This window comes from Amblyomma americanum, chromosome 2 (assembly GCF_052857255.1).
Source record: "Amblyomma americanum isolate KBUSLIRL-KWMA chromosome 2, ASM5285725v1, whole genome shotgun sequence".
Taxonomy (NCBI): Eukaryota; Metazoa; Arthropoda; class Arachnida; order Ixodida; family Ixodidae; genus Amblyomma; species Amblyomma americanum.
The window spans coordinates 177,663,107-177,678,229 of NC_135498.1; the positions used below are offsets into that span (position 1 = coordinate 177,663,107).

Genomic DNA, 15,123 nt, shown 5'->3' on the forward strand with positions numbered 1-15,123 from the left:
TCAGAACAAAATTTTCACAGTGCAGTTCTAAAAAACTGGTTTTGTTCCCACACCGTATTTATATTTGTGCACCGTAGATTATTGCCTAAGCCCTCAGCTCCTTGAACAGCAAAGGAAAACTTGGGGCACTAAAAGGCTAATTGAATCGCTCAACAGTGTTTTCCCATGTACATGAATACTCGGAAGCACTGATCGGCAATTCAATACACGTCCTGTACGCAACAGTTTTTTGAAAGAATAGATTTTATTACCATGCTCATTTGGATTGCTGTCTGCGCCGCAGTCAGCCTACCTCCAACACATAGGAATATTTGTACAGTACATACTATGGTAAATAAATATTTAAAATCAAAAAGAAACACTCTACTGAAACAGGTGCTTAACACCAAAGTTGATCAGAATACTGTAAACGCAGTTCAAATCCATGCACCCATCTCGTTACAAATTTTCACTGCAGAAGCATGTTCCACACCGCATAATTAAGTGTCCCTCATTCGTGCCCCGACTCCTCCATTTATTCATATTGGAACTATAGTAATTATGTCCGTTCGAATGCAATATGCCTTCACGTCACGAAGCAGAGGCGCCAAAAATACCGTTGGGCGTGCTAAATTGATGACAGCTGCTTATAAACCAAGTCTTGAGATTCGCAGCTTCCATATTTGCTTAGCTAAAAGCTAGTTCCATGGTCTTTTCGCGCCTAGGAGCCATCCTATTGTGATATTAGTTTTCTTGGACGTCCCTCCTTTGAAAACGCAGTGATTTTTTATCTTCAGGCTATTTATTCAAGCTATAATGTTCTGCTGTGTCTTCGGTTGGCCTGTCCTAAAGCATGGAATCAAGTCAAACAAAACAAATTAACAAAGAAATGTGGTGACATCAGCGACTTAAGCCGCACCAGCGGGAGGTAGCCGGACTGCGCATTGAGCAGCGCCTTGGCGTTCAGGACGGCTTCACACGGCAGTGGCCTCGGAGCCAGGGTGATGCACTTATCGGTGACCTTGGCCACGTTGGAGGTTGTCGCCGGGAATGTCAGCTTCTCGGCAAGCTTGGAAACAAGGTCGGCCAGCTCGTGCGCCGTCGTTCTTGTCTTCTCTGCCGTCGTCTTCATTTTGGAAACTTCTGCACGCAATATAAAACACTAATTACTAATTCTTACCTATGAAGTCGGAGGCGAAAGGATTTTAGCTATGACAAGTATACAAACTGCGGCTCAGATTCGGAATGGTTTATTTTTTAACCTTAATTTATTTATTACGTACTGCTTTTAGTTAATGTACCAAACAAGAATACACAACAAATGTGAGAGAAAAGAAATTAATCAATGCCACTCAAACAATGACAAAGCTGTAAAGTGGTTCTAATCGGAAATAGTACTCGAAAAACCATATTTATGGCAGCCAGATTTCGCACACTGTGGTGCTAGTGAGTGCGTGCGCTGATGTAGAGTATAGCGGGGGGATAGAAGAGATAAGTATGCGGAAAGTTCTTATGCTAAATTTTGATTAAGTAGTCAGTAGATCAAAAGTTGACGCGGCATTTTTTCTTTGCATTTCAAGTGATTAAATATTGTTACTTACCATGACCTCAGCAGGGTAACTAGAGATTTTAATTTTCGAACAGCTTTACATTAAACGCCTTAAAGTTTTTTACTGTTCTATTTAGTATGGTTTGGTTTTTCGCGTTTAACGTCCCAAAGCGACCCTAGCTATGAGTGCACGCCGTAGTGGAGGGCTCCGGAAATTTCGACCACCTGGTGCTGCTTAACGTACACTGACAGCGCACAGTAAGCGGGCATCTAGAATTTTATCTCCATCGAAATTCGACCGCCACGGCCGGAACCGAACCCGCATCTTTCGAGTAAGTAGCCGAGCGCCATAACCACTGAGCCACCGCGGCGGCCTTGTTTTGTTTAATATAGGGGTCTGATACTCTAGATCATTGCCCAAGTTTCGGTCTGATATATGTGTAATATTTCTGAAAATTCACATTTGTGGATAACTTCTATTCTCTTTCAGAGAGCACAGCTTGCGGACTGCAGGCAAACATTAGTTGTATATAAGCAAGTTCCAGGAATGATCGTTAGCGATAGTTACACCTAGATACATCTAGCTATTAACCTGCTTTAGTGCTGATCATCCGAGTGGATACACGTGCTTTTAATGATTTTTATGTGTTGTCTGAAGAATAAAACACTTTGTTGGTGTTCACAACCAATAAAAATTCACTGCACCAATCAAGCACATTGTCTAGACATGAGTTCAGTTCATCTTGATCAGCTGCACAAGAAATTTGTGCGGCAGGAATAACCGTGGTTAAAATATTATTTATGCACACACGAATAAGTACAGGGCTCACGGCAATTTCTTGGGGCATACCTGAGAGAACTGCAAGAAAATTTTATCAGCTGTAAGCAGTTGGACCAAACTACTCTATTTGTTAGTTAATCAGCAGGCCATCAGATTAATATATCCTGAATATTAATGCATTTTTGTTTATTGATAAGTTGTATGCGTATCCATTAGTTAGAAGCTTTGCTGAATACTATAATACTGCATTATTTAAACATCTGTTAAACAATGCTTTATCTTAAATGCACAAACTATTGCGACTAAATGGGTCGTTGTCGAACAACTCCTTCCGAAACCAATTTGAAAATAAGGCAATAAAAGTTGTTGCTTATGGAATTTTTTACTTCTTGAATATTTCATAATGTACCCGTCTAGAGGTTCAGTTAAACTCGGGAAATTTTTCGCTAGATTGAAAGATGAATTTTCGCGCTAGAATTGTAGTCCCGCCAGATTGAAGTACAGAATGAGCCGGCATCGATGAGTAGCATGAATCACGGTTGTATATTAACGAAATACTACATTAAACATTATTTACACAACATTAATAATATGATATAAACATGCAGTCATATATATCAAGAGGTTCGCGACATCTGTGCAGCTAAGCCTCATTGGCTGCATAGCGCTGGTGCTTTCTCTCCTCGCGCCCTCAAATCCTTGGCTTTCCGCTTTAGTAAACAGCATCATCATCAGCATGACTACACGCACTGCACGGCAAAGGCCTCTCTCATGTCTTTATAATTAACCATCTCCTTTACCAGCTGCGGCCACGGTATCCCCGCAAACGTCTTGATCTCACCCGCCCACCTAACTTTCTGTCGCATCCTGCTACGCTTGCCTTCTCTTGGAACCTACTCTGTTACCCTTAAGGACCAGCGGTTATCTTGCCTTCGCATTACATGCCCTGTCCAAGTCCATTTCTTCCTCTTGATTTCGCCTAGGATGTTATTAACCGGCGTTTATTCTCTCACCCACTCTGCCTGCTTCCGGTCTCTTAAAGTTGCACCTATCATTTTTCTGTCCATGGCTCTTTGCGTTGTCCTTAACTTAAGTTGAAACCTTTTCATTAGCCTCCCCGTTTCTGTCCCGTAGGTGAGTGATGGTAAAACACAGCTGTTGTACACTTTTCTCTTGAGGGATATTGGTAAAATGCCATTGATGATCTGAGAGAACCTGCCATATGCGCTCCACCCCATTCTTATCCTTCTAGTTACTTCTTCTCATGATCCGAGTCAGCTGTCACTACCTTCCCTAAGATTCTTTTACCACTTCCAGAACCTCGCTTCCAATTACGAACTGCTGTTTCCTTCCGAGATTGTTGAACATTAATTTGGTTTTCTGCATGTAAATTTTAAGACCTACCTTCCTGCTCTGCATGTCTAACTTAGTGATCATGTTTTGCAGCTCATCTCCTAAGTGACTAAGCAAGGCAATGTTATGAGCGAGTCGCCGATTATTTAGGCATTCTCCATTAATTCTTATCTCCAACCGTTCCCATTCCAGGCCACAGAACACCTATGAACAGGCGATGAATAGAATTCAGGAGATCGTGTCTCTCTGTCTGACACCCTTCCTTATTTGAATTGTATGTTGATGATCATAGATTTTTATGGCGCAATGGCACCTGTGGGCGCCAAAGAGCACCATGGTACAATGTTTTAACCTCTACTCAAGGAGGGGTCACAGACCCATTTCTCAAACATTTCACTCTAAATAAGCCGATCTCCAGACCAGGAGAAAACTTGTACCCATTGTAACACCGGTGGGTACCCGGCAGCACTGGGAATCGAACCCCACACCTCCCACATGCGAGGCGGATGCTCAGACCACTAGGCCACCGCTGCGGTTGCATATTGTAATTTTATTTCCGACTTTATGAGGGACTATGGTAGCTGTGGAATCGTTATAGATATCTGGCAGTAATTTCACTTATGTGAAATTACGACTCTTCGCTACCCTGATTCCGCTATGCCTGCATGACCGCTGAGGTTAACGACTGGCGTTCGGCAGCATTTCAGAGACCATGTTCATAACCAATCTAACAGAATTAGTCGGGACGAAACATATTCCATGGATTTGAACTCAACGGGCTAATCAGAGTTGGAAGCTTCCAGTTTATGACTCATGTGTTGTTGTTTACGAATGCGGAAATAGAAAGGCGCTCCGGACGCAAGCCACCGGAAAAGGAGAGAGCAACGCATCGCACCCCGTCCCCTTTTGAAGTAGCCACTCTCCGCAGTAGGGCGCTCCGCAAGCAAAGCTGACCACGCCCAGTTTCTTTATTGAACAGCAGATAGATCTGAGGTTAGAAATGCGATCGTGTCTCTGGGTGAATGCACATAGAATTCTTCCGTCTTTCTCCCAGAATCAGAGAGTTACTCTAAGGGACCCCTGAGAAATATTCGCTCAATAAACCGTTCGAACAGCCGAATACTCAGGCATGATAGCGTAATAATAAGAAGAAGATTGCTTAGTGTTTATTATTCGCATGCCTCCTCTCATCGACTCACATTTGCGCAAGGACGCTTTGCTTGAGGTTGTCCTGATACATCAACAGGGAAACGTAGAGTCAAAATATCTTGAAACGTGAGCCTAAGCCTTGCATTCAAATAGAAAGCACGGGACAGTGCACAAAACTTCATATCTCAAAAACGTTTGATGTGCTTTTGTAAATAAACGTGCAAGAAGCGCATGACAAGCGATATGGTCCTCTAAATTAAACAGCTGCTACCTATGTCTGTAGGGTATAGCGAAAGTACTGCAATTTTCTTCCCAGTACCCTCAGAAAAAGATGTTCCTTGTGATTAGCTGAGATTACCACTCCGATGTTCGCGTTCTTTTTCGCTACCAACGACAAAGCTTGAAGTAGCAAGGCCATAGCAAGGTCCAGTGAAACGTTCACGTGTTTAGCGCCGCTAGATATGACGCTACTGCAATGTGCACAATGACTTCTGTTTTGCCCTCAAACCAAGCTGCTACAGCGCAGTGTTTCATTCATTCTGAGAAGTCACCTAAAAAGAAGTACGGCAACAAACGTAAAAAAATTAAAAACAGCACAAAATTTCCTGTCATGCCTAGATAATGTAGCTATACGTGCCAGCAATGCTTCGCTACTGGGGTGGCCCCTTGGAGAAGAATTCTGAAGGCAGTAGCAGCTATGTGGGCCGCGAAACTTCGTTTAACTTAGGATGTACGCTCAAGGTCTAGCACCCGAGTTCGTTTAGCTGATATATTTTAAATTTTTACCTAAATGTACCTTAAATATTTGTACACGGAAAACGTGGACTGCCTGTGATTTATGAGGTGTTTTTTATGCATAAATATTATTTGGACTGAGGTTCGAAAATTCAGAGGTTCGTATAACTGGAAATCGAAGTGTGTATATTCGTGCCGATTTTAACATGATGGAGGCTGAGCAGAATGAGCATTGGAAAGACAAAGTAAGGTACAGCTGATAACAGCCACCGGCTTCGATATGGCACGTGCCGCTTCTGCTTAGTGGTAATGTTTCTGCGAATTGAAGCTTTTTACTTACGGTCGATCACTCTCCTTACGAGAAGCAGCGGCGACGAAACCAAGCCACTATCGATGTCGTCGCCGGTCAATTTAACGCAGCCTATGCGAAAGGAGAGAAAGCTTAACATATCTCCATCGCAGTGAAAAACGGACGCATGTCGAGCGCTGACCAGATGCCTAACGCAATTTAGGTGAATGTTTGCATCTCACGCACTACGGACCACTATCTATTGAACCAATTTGAGAATATACATTTTCATGGCGTTTTGAACGAACGCTGACATGTACTTGCACACAGCGCCTAGCAAAACAGAAAAGAGCGTCGTAATGATGTAGAACAATGGCCGGTAGAACAATGGTCATTTTGCGAACAGCAGCTTTTGTTTTCTGAACGAAAGTTATTCATTTTAAAACTGTCTCCCTATACACGGTATCCACAGCAGGCGGTTGTAACTTGATTTACAATAACTTCAGCTTTCGATCAAGCGGAATTGGAAAGTGCAAGGAGCTACAGTGGAATCCTAAAAATGCGCTTTGTGAAGCGCAATGCAACATCGAATCCACGCCCTCGATTTTGGGTGGCAAAAAACGTCATGTGCAAAAACAAAAGGCAGAATGGAAACATTAAACTGCGACTGAATTATCAAAATTCTACCCAAAATGCATGTCATATTACGACAGAATACTGCGTCATTCATTTGCTGGCAGTAAAGTTCCCGGGCGCGTAATGACAATTCCACTGATCTCTCTTCTTGATCTCTCTTCAATGCAAGTTGGGCATGTAACATAGAACCGTAGCTCTTTCTTCCTTTGCTATTAAAAACAAATATCGGTATAGACACAGATATGCTTTTAACCTTTACATATTTTCCCCTTACAAACTCGTAGAGATATGTCGCTGCGGTCTGTTGAGATTCACTAAACAGCAAGGTGGGCAATGGGTACCTCACAGGAATCAATTATCACGAAAATAATCAACTTAAGTTACCTAATGAACTTTTTGACTTTTTACTTTTACATGCAATGTCACATTTCGAAATTAATGGTCTTCAACGTCGAAGGTTAGCTTTGCTTAAATCTTTATTTAATCTGCAATAAGTTCCGAAATATCGGACCGGACATAAAGAATACGCGTTTGAAACTTGTTAAGTTGACCTCTCGGCATTAACTAAATTAAAAACAGGTTGCCGCTGTTCGTGCGATCGCCGCCGATATGAAGTTAACTACTTCTAAATCAACAAATACACCAATTTCGCCTGTATTTGTTGCATAAGTAATAGAAAGGCCATTTTATAAATGTGCAGCGCAGGAAAGCCACCTCAACGAGCTTTCAAACGCGTAGGTTGGACATTCGATATTTCGAACCAGATTGCAGGCTAAGAAAATATAAAAACACAGCTCACCGTCTGCGTTGGCGGCCATCAATTTCGCAATATAACCTTCCCTGTGAAATCAAAATAAAGAAAAATGATTCTCTACTTGGGTATTTAGGCCAAATGCGAATTAGGTGGTCTAGCAGTTCGGCTTTCACTTCGGTTCCAGTGTTCACGGAATGCAGTTTCTCGGATAGTGAAGATGGGTTAATGTCCATATATGATGAATTGGCCATTCTACACAATCATAGGTCTCTGGGAGTCTCCTTACCACTCCCAGCGCCATGGTACAGCGGTTAAGCGATGCGCCAGTGCCCTTCTATGGCTGCTGCTGCCATCAGTGGGACTCGAGTTGCTGGTTATGTATATATGAGGATGAGCATACCAAGCGCGAAGGAAATAATAAAAAAGGATAAAAGAACAGCTCTGTAGAATTGGCCAACCAAGGCAAATTTTTAACTCGCAGCAACGCCGATCTTCAAATCCACCCACAGCAGCGGAAGCGAGCCGCCATTCCTTACGCGGTTGGTGTGAACGAAACACTGGCAAGAATCTTGAGTGACTATGATGTTCAAATCTGCCACTTGCCAACATACAAGCTCAGACAGCAACTTGTGCGAGTGAAAGAAAACCTAGAAAACTAGATACCCCGGGGTTGTATACAAGATTCCATGTCAAGATTGCGACGCAGCCTCCATCCGCGAAAGTGGGGACTACAGGAGACGGCTCAGAGAACATAAAAATGACGTTGCCAAGGGGCGCACCGAGGAAAACGCTTTGGCAGATCACCAAAAGTGCACTGGTCACATTATCGCCTGGGACGCAGCCGGTATCATATCCACTGAGAAACCATTACCATCCCACCTACTCCTAGAGTCATACCATATCCAGCACCTCCGCACGCACTTAATCGGACAAGTGGGCCTATGCCTGCAGCATACGTATGCTCATTACAGCGACCTTCACTCGTATAAACACGCCGCTCCGTTTTTAGTTTTCATATGTCAACAAGGGACCCGTAATGGTCCCGAAACGTCATTTGTTTTTACCCTATTGCTCTTGCTTTTGTTGGCGAGTGTTCGGTTTTTCATAAAGACATCTTTTCCTCGCCAGACGAGTTTTCGTCCAACTCTGGACTATATGTATATATACTAGGGCAGGTTGCTCACCCGCCGGTGGGCAGCCTGCCACAAAACAGGCTTGAGACAGACAGACAGACAGACAGACAGACAGACAGACAGACAGACAGACAGACAGACAGACAGACAGACAGACAGACAGACAGACAGACAGACAGACAGACAGACAGACAGACAGACAGACAGACAGACAGACAGACAGACAGACAGACAGACAGACAGACAGACAGACAGACAGACAGACAGACAGACAGACAGACAGACAGACAGACAGACAGACAGACAGACAGACAGACAGACAGACAGACAGACAGACAGACAGACAGACAGACAGACAGACAGACAGACAGACAGACAGACAGACAGACAGACAGACAGACAGACAGACAGACAGACAGACAGACAGACAGACAGACAGACAGACAGACAGACAGACAGACAGACAGACAGACAGACAGACAGACAGACAGACAGACAGACAGACAGACAGACAGACAGACAGACAGACAGACAGACAGACAGACAGACAGACAGACAGACAGACAGACAGACAGACAGACAGACAGACAGACAGACAGACAGACAGACAGACAGACAGACAGACAGACAGACAGACAGACAGACAGACAGACAGACAGACAGACAGACAGACAGACAGACAGACAGACAGACAGACAGACAGACAGACAGACAGACAGACAGACAGACAACGGCTAAATGAGGGGCGTGGCCACTGTTGTGCTAGCGCACTAAAACTTTCTTAGTTATTTTACTTAATCGTTTGACTATTGATTCATATATAATACAAAATATCAGCCTTGCTGCAAAACACAGCTCAACAGACCGCACCGACGTATCTGTCACAGTTTTTAAAATAAAAATCATAAAAAGCAGCAAAGTTAAAACATGGCCGCGGCTTAGCTCTTATAAGCCCGGTTATGCAATCGAAAGCGTTGATATTCGTGGTTATGCTGTGTTGCTAAACCAGGTAAGATTCAACCTCTTCATCCGTCGCCTAACTCGTGACGGAGGCACAAGCAGCAGCGGCTGCTTCCAAATCTCTTTGCTCCCGGCTTTCGCCATCCTTCAACTGCAGCTGAGCAAGTTGACGCTCGCGTTCTTCGTCGGTCTCTGCCGCTAGCTTGGCACGTTTAACTTCCCTACTTCTAGCTAAATACTTAGCATTATTGGCAAGTCAGCCGGATTTATCAGACTCAATCCGTCGTCTACGAGACAGTTCCGAGGGCGTAGACGGTGCCGGCCGACCCGCTTCATCGATAGCGAGAAACTGCGAGGCAGCAGTGGGCACGCTCTCTCCCCTTCAAGCGAACGGCGAGTCACGTGGTACGTCACTTAACTAACAGACCTCCACTCCTCCATTTCAAGGTGAAATATACCGCTCCGATGACCTTGGCTCCACGAGGCTAGCAACGCTTTCGCTTGAATAAAACATCCTGCATGTGCTTTTTTATGTGAGTCCAATTCCAACTTGCTTGCTATCACGGCTTCCTCTGCCAGATAGTAACAGAAGTAGGCGCATAGTGTCCCTTGCAGCTGCTAGGACTGATCACATCAGGCTAAATCTGCCGCGAATGCATAGAGCTTTCCGTTTACAGAGGTTTTCCTCTTGCTTTAAGGTATTTCGCACCTTTGAGCCACACACTTATTTGAGATACTACCATCTCAGCCAGCATAGCAGAAATAACAAATAAAGAGAAGGTACTGTCGAGCCTTTTTTCCATTTATTTCTCGAGCAAATCGCAGTATTTTCTGCACTTAATACTTGACACCAACACAGACAAGGCATCAGAAATAAAGAAAAATAAACGTACTGTCCATCCGTTGTCCCATTTCTGTTTCAAATATACTGTAGTCTTGTAAGAGAAGGGTGTCTACTTCCTGCAAGGAGAAATATGAAGATGTAAACAACAAAGAAGCTGCAACGAGCAAAGACACCGCCAAATAACAAAGCCTTCCTTCACCTTCAGTTCGGAGCAGAACAATACAGTCAAGAGAGCCTCATTGACGGTCACAGAGCGCTTATGACGTATATTAATTAACCGTAGTTCCTAAAGCTAGGAAACCTTCTTATACTTTTTCTTGTGCGGCTAGCCATCGCCCCACCAATAATTTTATGCACCTGTTCTTGTAACTGCATTCACTTTATTACCCACCTCTGCCCATGATGCTGGCGAAAGGCCACTAACAAGCGGAAACAGAGGCACCACAGAATTGTGGATTGCTACGGCTGTTGCTTAACCGACTAGAGCTTTTCGGCTGCGTTAAGTACATTCCGAAAGTTCTTATTGTCTCGTTCTATGCAACACATTAATTGTGCGAAGAACACTAAACGCAGCCTTCCAACAATAAGAAATGCAATAGCACCTGCCCATTATCACGATCACACATCGACGCGATCTCTCTTTAGAAAAAGCTGCAATGAATGTGATGCATACTGGGAAAATTTCTGTGACTTGGAGTGGTCCGTAATATATTACCTCCGCCTTCTGTTAGCCAGTCAACTCTTAAAGTTAGATGTGCCTACAAGGGACGCGGCTTTTGTTACTGTTGACAGGAATGTGAAAACAAGGTGAATTCAACTGTGACAGAACTGCCAGCGGTTTTGCTCCCGCAAGCAAAACGTAATATAAAGAACTTGGCCCCAGCGCCTAGCTCTCGCTATTTATGTCCCGACTAGTGCCCAAGAGATGATGCAGACTATAGGGACCTTATACTTTTCAGGGCTCTCTGCGCATGTGATTGGTCATATGTGTTATTTGCTTTTGAAGATCCATTGGTTGCATACTGCGAATCCGTTGTACGGTACACTGTTTTGGCGTCCAAATGCAGGGAGCTAACAGTAACCGAAGCCAGGGAAAGAATAGGAGAATGTTTCTGCTTTTTTCTTCCTTTAACTTGTGGTGTTGGCCAATGTGAAATTAAAAGCTTGAATGCTTTATGGCTGAAAGATAATTGACTAGAAACTAGAAGAGAGAACAACCACATGCCGCCAGTGAGATCTGAACCCACGACTTCCGAATTTCGCATCCGGTGCTATACCATCTACGGCGATGGCTGTCCAATCTTCCACTTTTGTAGGTGTTCATTAGGCGTGTTACCGAACCTGGGGCGTGTTCACCAGCGCCAACCTCGTCCATAGTTGCAGACGTAATACGCTTTGTATTACCGCGAGTGTAACGTGGAACATGAATGAACGGTGAGGGCGGAAGCCGTGCGAGAACCTTCCTATTGTTTAATCTCATGAATTTTGTCAGCAAATTAAATAGCAACGTTACTGATAACTAGCCGGGTCTCAGCTGGTAATTACGACTGGGGAGTAAAAAAAGCTCAGCTGTGGTGGAAAAACAAGGCCGCAGTGAACGGCAGTATTGTAAACCAAAAGCATAACAACCCAAAGTACACAGTCGTTTGAATGCTAATAACGTAGTAAGGTAAGTGTGCGCTAACACGAAGCAATTTCATAGCCTTAGAACATACAGCGAAAACTTGAAGGAAATCACAGTGGCCAGTTCTTCGCTTTAAATTCATCACGTAGAAAGATATTTGTTTACCTCGGCGGCAAGCTGCAAAGCACGCCTATTTTAAAGCCTTTGTCCATTTATATAGCCTTTCTCAAGGTAAACAATAACCGTATCTGGCAGTTTTGATACAAATTCTGTAGCTCTTCAATGGATATTATCAAGCGATGTAATCAGTGCACAGTATACCGTGAGCCGAAGGCATCTATTACAATTTTTCACTAGGGCCTCAGAGTTTCGAATGCTTGATGACTACTTTCTCACGCTCGCTGACAGTGAGACTATCTTCAAGCGGGAAATGATCATGATCCTGTACCTTTAATTCACAGCGGCCGCTGTGAAGTACAAAAATAAAGCTCACTTTGAGAAATACTGCTGTATGCGCGATGTTCTCCAAGGTAAAGGGTTTCGGTATTAAATTATGCCGGCAGTTCCAGTCATGCTCGGTTTGGAAATTTTCTCTTTTCCTGGGAATTTTAGGACCAAAATTTGAGGCAAGCGAGCAATGCATGAGTTTTCTTGAAGATTTAAAAACCAGAATTTTCCAAAATTTTCCAAACAACTACAGTGAAAAAGTGCCAGAAATGCGATTTTTAAGTTGAATTCATTAACTTTTTGTTGCGATGTAGAAGAGAACTAGTCGTGACGGTAAGGTACACCAATCTTTAATATACCGAAGCCACATGTGGAGCATCGCAGAAGAAGCAATGAAGGGCTCCGGATATATTCACACTAGTCGGAGCACAAGCCGTCCGCATAAACGGTGTTAATGCGGCCTTGTTAAAAATGCTGTATTTTGCGCTTAACATGCACATATATCGCAGAGCACAGAGCGTACGTCTGAAGCGTGCTCATTCCTAAGAGCTTAGGCTCATCACCAGAACGGCATGGCCACTTAAACACTAGATCGGTTGTAGCGCAGAAAACATTTACCAGACTTTTTCCCAAGAGATAAATCGGTCAATAGTTGGTACGCAGTATTAAGCCTAAAACTGACAACGCTCCCAAATGGTATAACGATAGCAGTACCACGTCTCCTGCTTGGAAGACCAGCGCAGAAGATTCACACACGTATTCTTGCCCAGAACACCATCGAGCTACGTCCGTTTGGAAGCCACCGCGTGGGACACAGGGCGGAGCGCCCGGAAGAGCTTAACCGGGCAGCCGTGCCTTGGCTCGACATCACCTTTGTAAAAATATCTCTAGATTTCCTATAGGTTTTTATAGGCTGTAATGCCTTGTTTCAGACCAGTGCTTATTTCTATAAACCATTTATTCACTATATCTAAATTAACATCTATAACATACTTAATTTCTTTTTTCTCTCTGAACAATCTATAGACTATCTATAGACTAAATTCTGGGTAGCCTTAATTTCGTTTTTTCTACAGTGAATCCGTAGACAATGGACAAGTCTTTATGACCCTAAATTTCCTGTTCTCTATAGCCTGTAGCCTATAGCAGTCTTAATTTCATTTTGTCTACAGACAGTCTTATGCCAAAGTCTATAACAATTTACGTTGCCTTTGCCTGTGGACAATCTACAGGCTGTCTTTGGAATAAAGTCTATAATTATTTTCTTTTCTCTATACACAATCTATAAACTTCTTTTGCACTGAAGGCTCTCATAATCATCATCATCTGCCTGGCTACGCCCCCTGCTCCGTTTGTTTCCTCATCCACTCTGCCTGTTTCCGGTCTCTTAAGGTTACACTTATAATTTTTCTTTCCATATCTGGCTGCGTTGCCCTTAGCTTAAGCTGAACCCTTTTCGTTACCCTCCACGTTTCTGGCCCAGTGGTGAGTAACCGCAAGATGCAGCTGTTGTGTGCTTGTCTATTGAGGGATATTGGTAAAATTTCATTCAAGATCTTAGAGAACCTGCCATATGCGCCCACCCCATTCTTATTCGTGTAGTTATTTGCATTTCATGATCCGGATCAGCGGCCACTTCGTGCCTTAAGTACGAATCCCTTACCACTTCCAGCACCGCGCTGCAAATTGTAAAGTGCTGTGGCCTCGCCAGACTGTTGAACATTACTTGGCTTTCTGCATGTTAGGTTTAAGGCCACTACCGCCTCTTTACTCCTCCTGAGATATTAATTGCTGACTTTATGAATGACTATGCTACCTGTGCAGTCGATGTATAAATATCATCCAGTATTTTCACATTACACTCTTCTACACCCTGATTCCGCAATGCCTGTATTACTGCTGAGATCGCCACTTAGTCAGATACTTTGTCGTAATCAATGAACGCTATATTCTACAACTATTTCTAATTTTGTTTGTTAATAAACACTCTATAAACTACCTCTAGACGTAATACGATAGCAAGTAAACTTTGTTTTGTCTATGAACAATATAGTGACGGTCTTTAGACAGAATTCTAGAAAATTTCAATTTTTTTCTTTAGATAATTTATAGACAGCTTATAGGCCAAAGTCTATGACAATTTCAATTTCCTTCCGTCTATATACAATGAATAAACTTTGCTTGGAGTAAAGCGTATCAGAATTTGAATCTCCTTTTCTCTGCAGACAACTTATACACTACCTCTAAACCAAAGTGTACAACAATTTTAATTCCCTTTTTCTATATAAAATCTATAGAGTGTCTTTAGACGTATCTATAACAATTTCAATTTCCTTTTATCTATAGACACTCTATAGACGGTCTTTAGACTCAAGTTTATCACAATTTAAAGTTTCATCTAAATTCAGTGCATAGACTGCCTTTAGACTAGTGTAAAATACTTTCAATTTCTTTTTGTCTAGTCCACGTCCCTAGATAATACATATAATCAAGTTGATAAGAAGGTCAGCTGGAGAAAACACTGATGATGTCTCTTCCAGCTATCTTAGGGATAATGACTTATAGCAGCATTCTGCGGTCATAGAACAGTCTCCTGAGAAAAAGCCTGAGACAAAGTTCTTGCATTCCTAGAACACTCGAGTCCACTGGATTTCACGTGAAATAAGCAGGAGAATAATTGACTTGACTCCTTGTCAAGTTTGAACATGTGCCCGGCCAATGGTTGAAGACACACAGGAAACGATTTACTACGACATGCAATAAAAAGCATCCATACATTAGCTAGCATCATTGCCTTAGTACTTCACCTTGATGACGATTACTAACTTCTGTCGACACAACTTTTTAACAACGCGGGAAATGTTGGCAGCATCATTACTACCGTTTTATT

At 43.0% G+C, this 15,123-nt stretch overlaps 1 protein-coding gene across 2 annotated transcripts in view; it reads right to left on the reverse strand.

The window, feature by feature from the left end:
• Nucleotides 1–298: 298 nt before the first annotated feature.
• LOC144119315 (uncharacterized) overlaps nt 299–15,123 on the reverse strand; it is a 40,698-nt gene continuing 25,873 nt past the window's right edge. The window contains exons 7-9 of one of the 2 annotated variants that reach the window (XM_077651976.1): nt 10,212–10,278; nt 5,887–5,967; nt 299–1,122 (exon numbers count right to left, since the gene is read on the reverse strand). In XM_077651976.1, coding sequence (XP_077508102.1) covers nt 839–1,122; nt 5,887–5,967; nt 10,212–10,278 — 432 coding nt within the window. In that variant the 3' untranslated portion in view covers nt 299–838. The remainder of the gene's footprint in view (nt 1,123–5,886; nt 5,968–10,211; nt 10,279–15,123) is intronic. The other variant, XM_077651977.1, reaches the window with a different exon arrangement.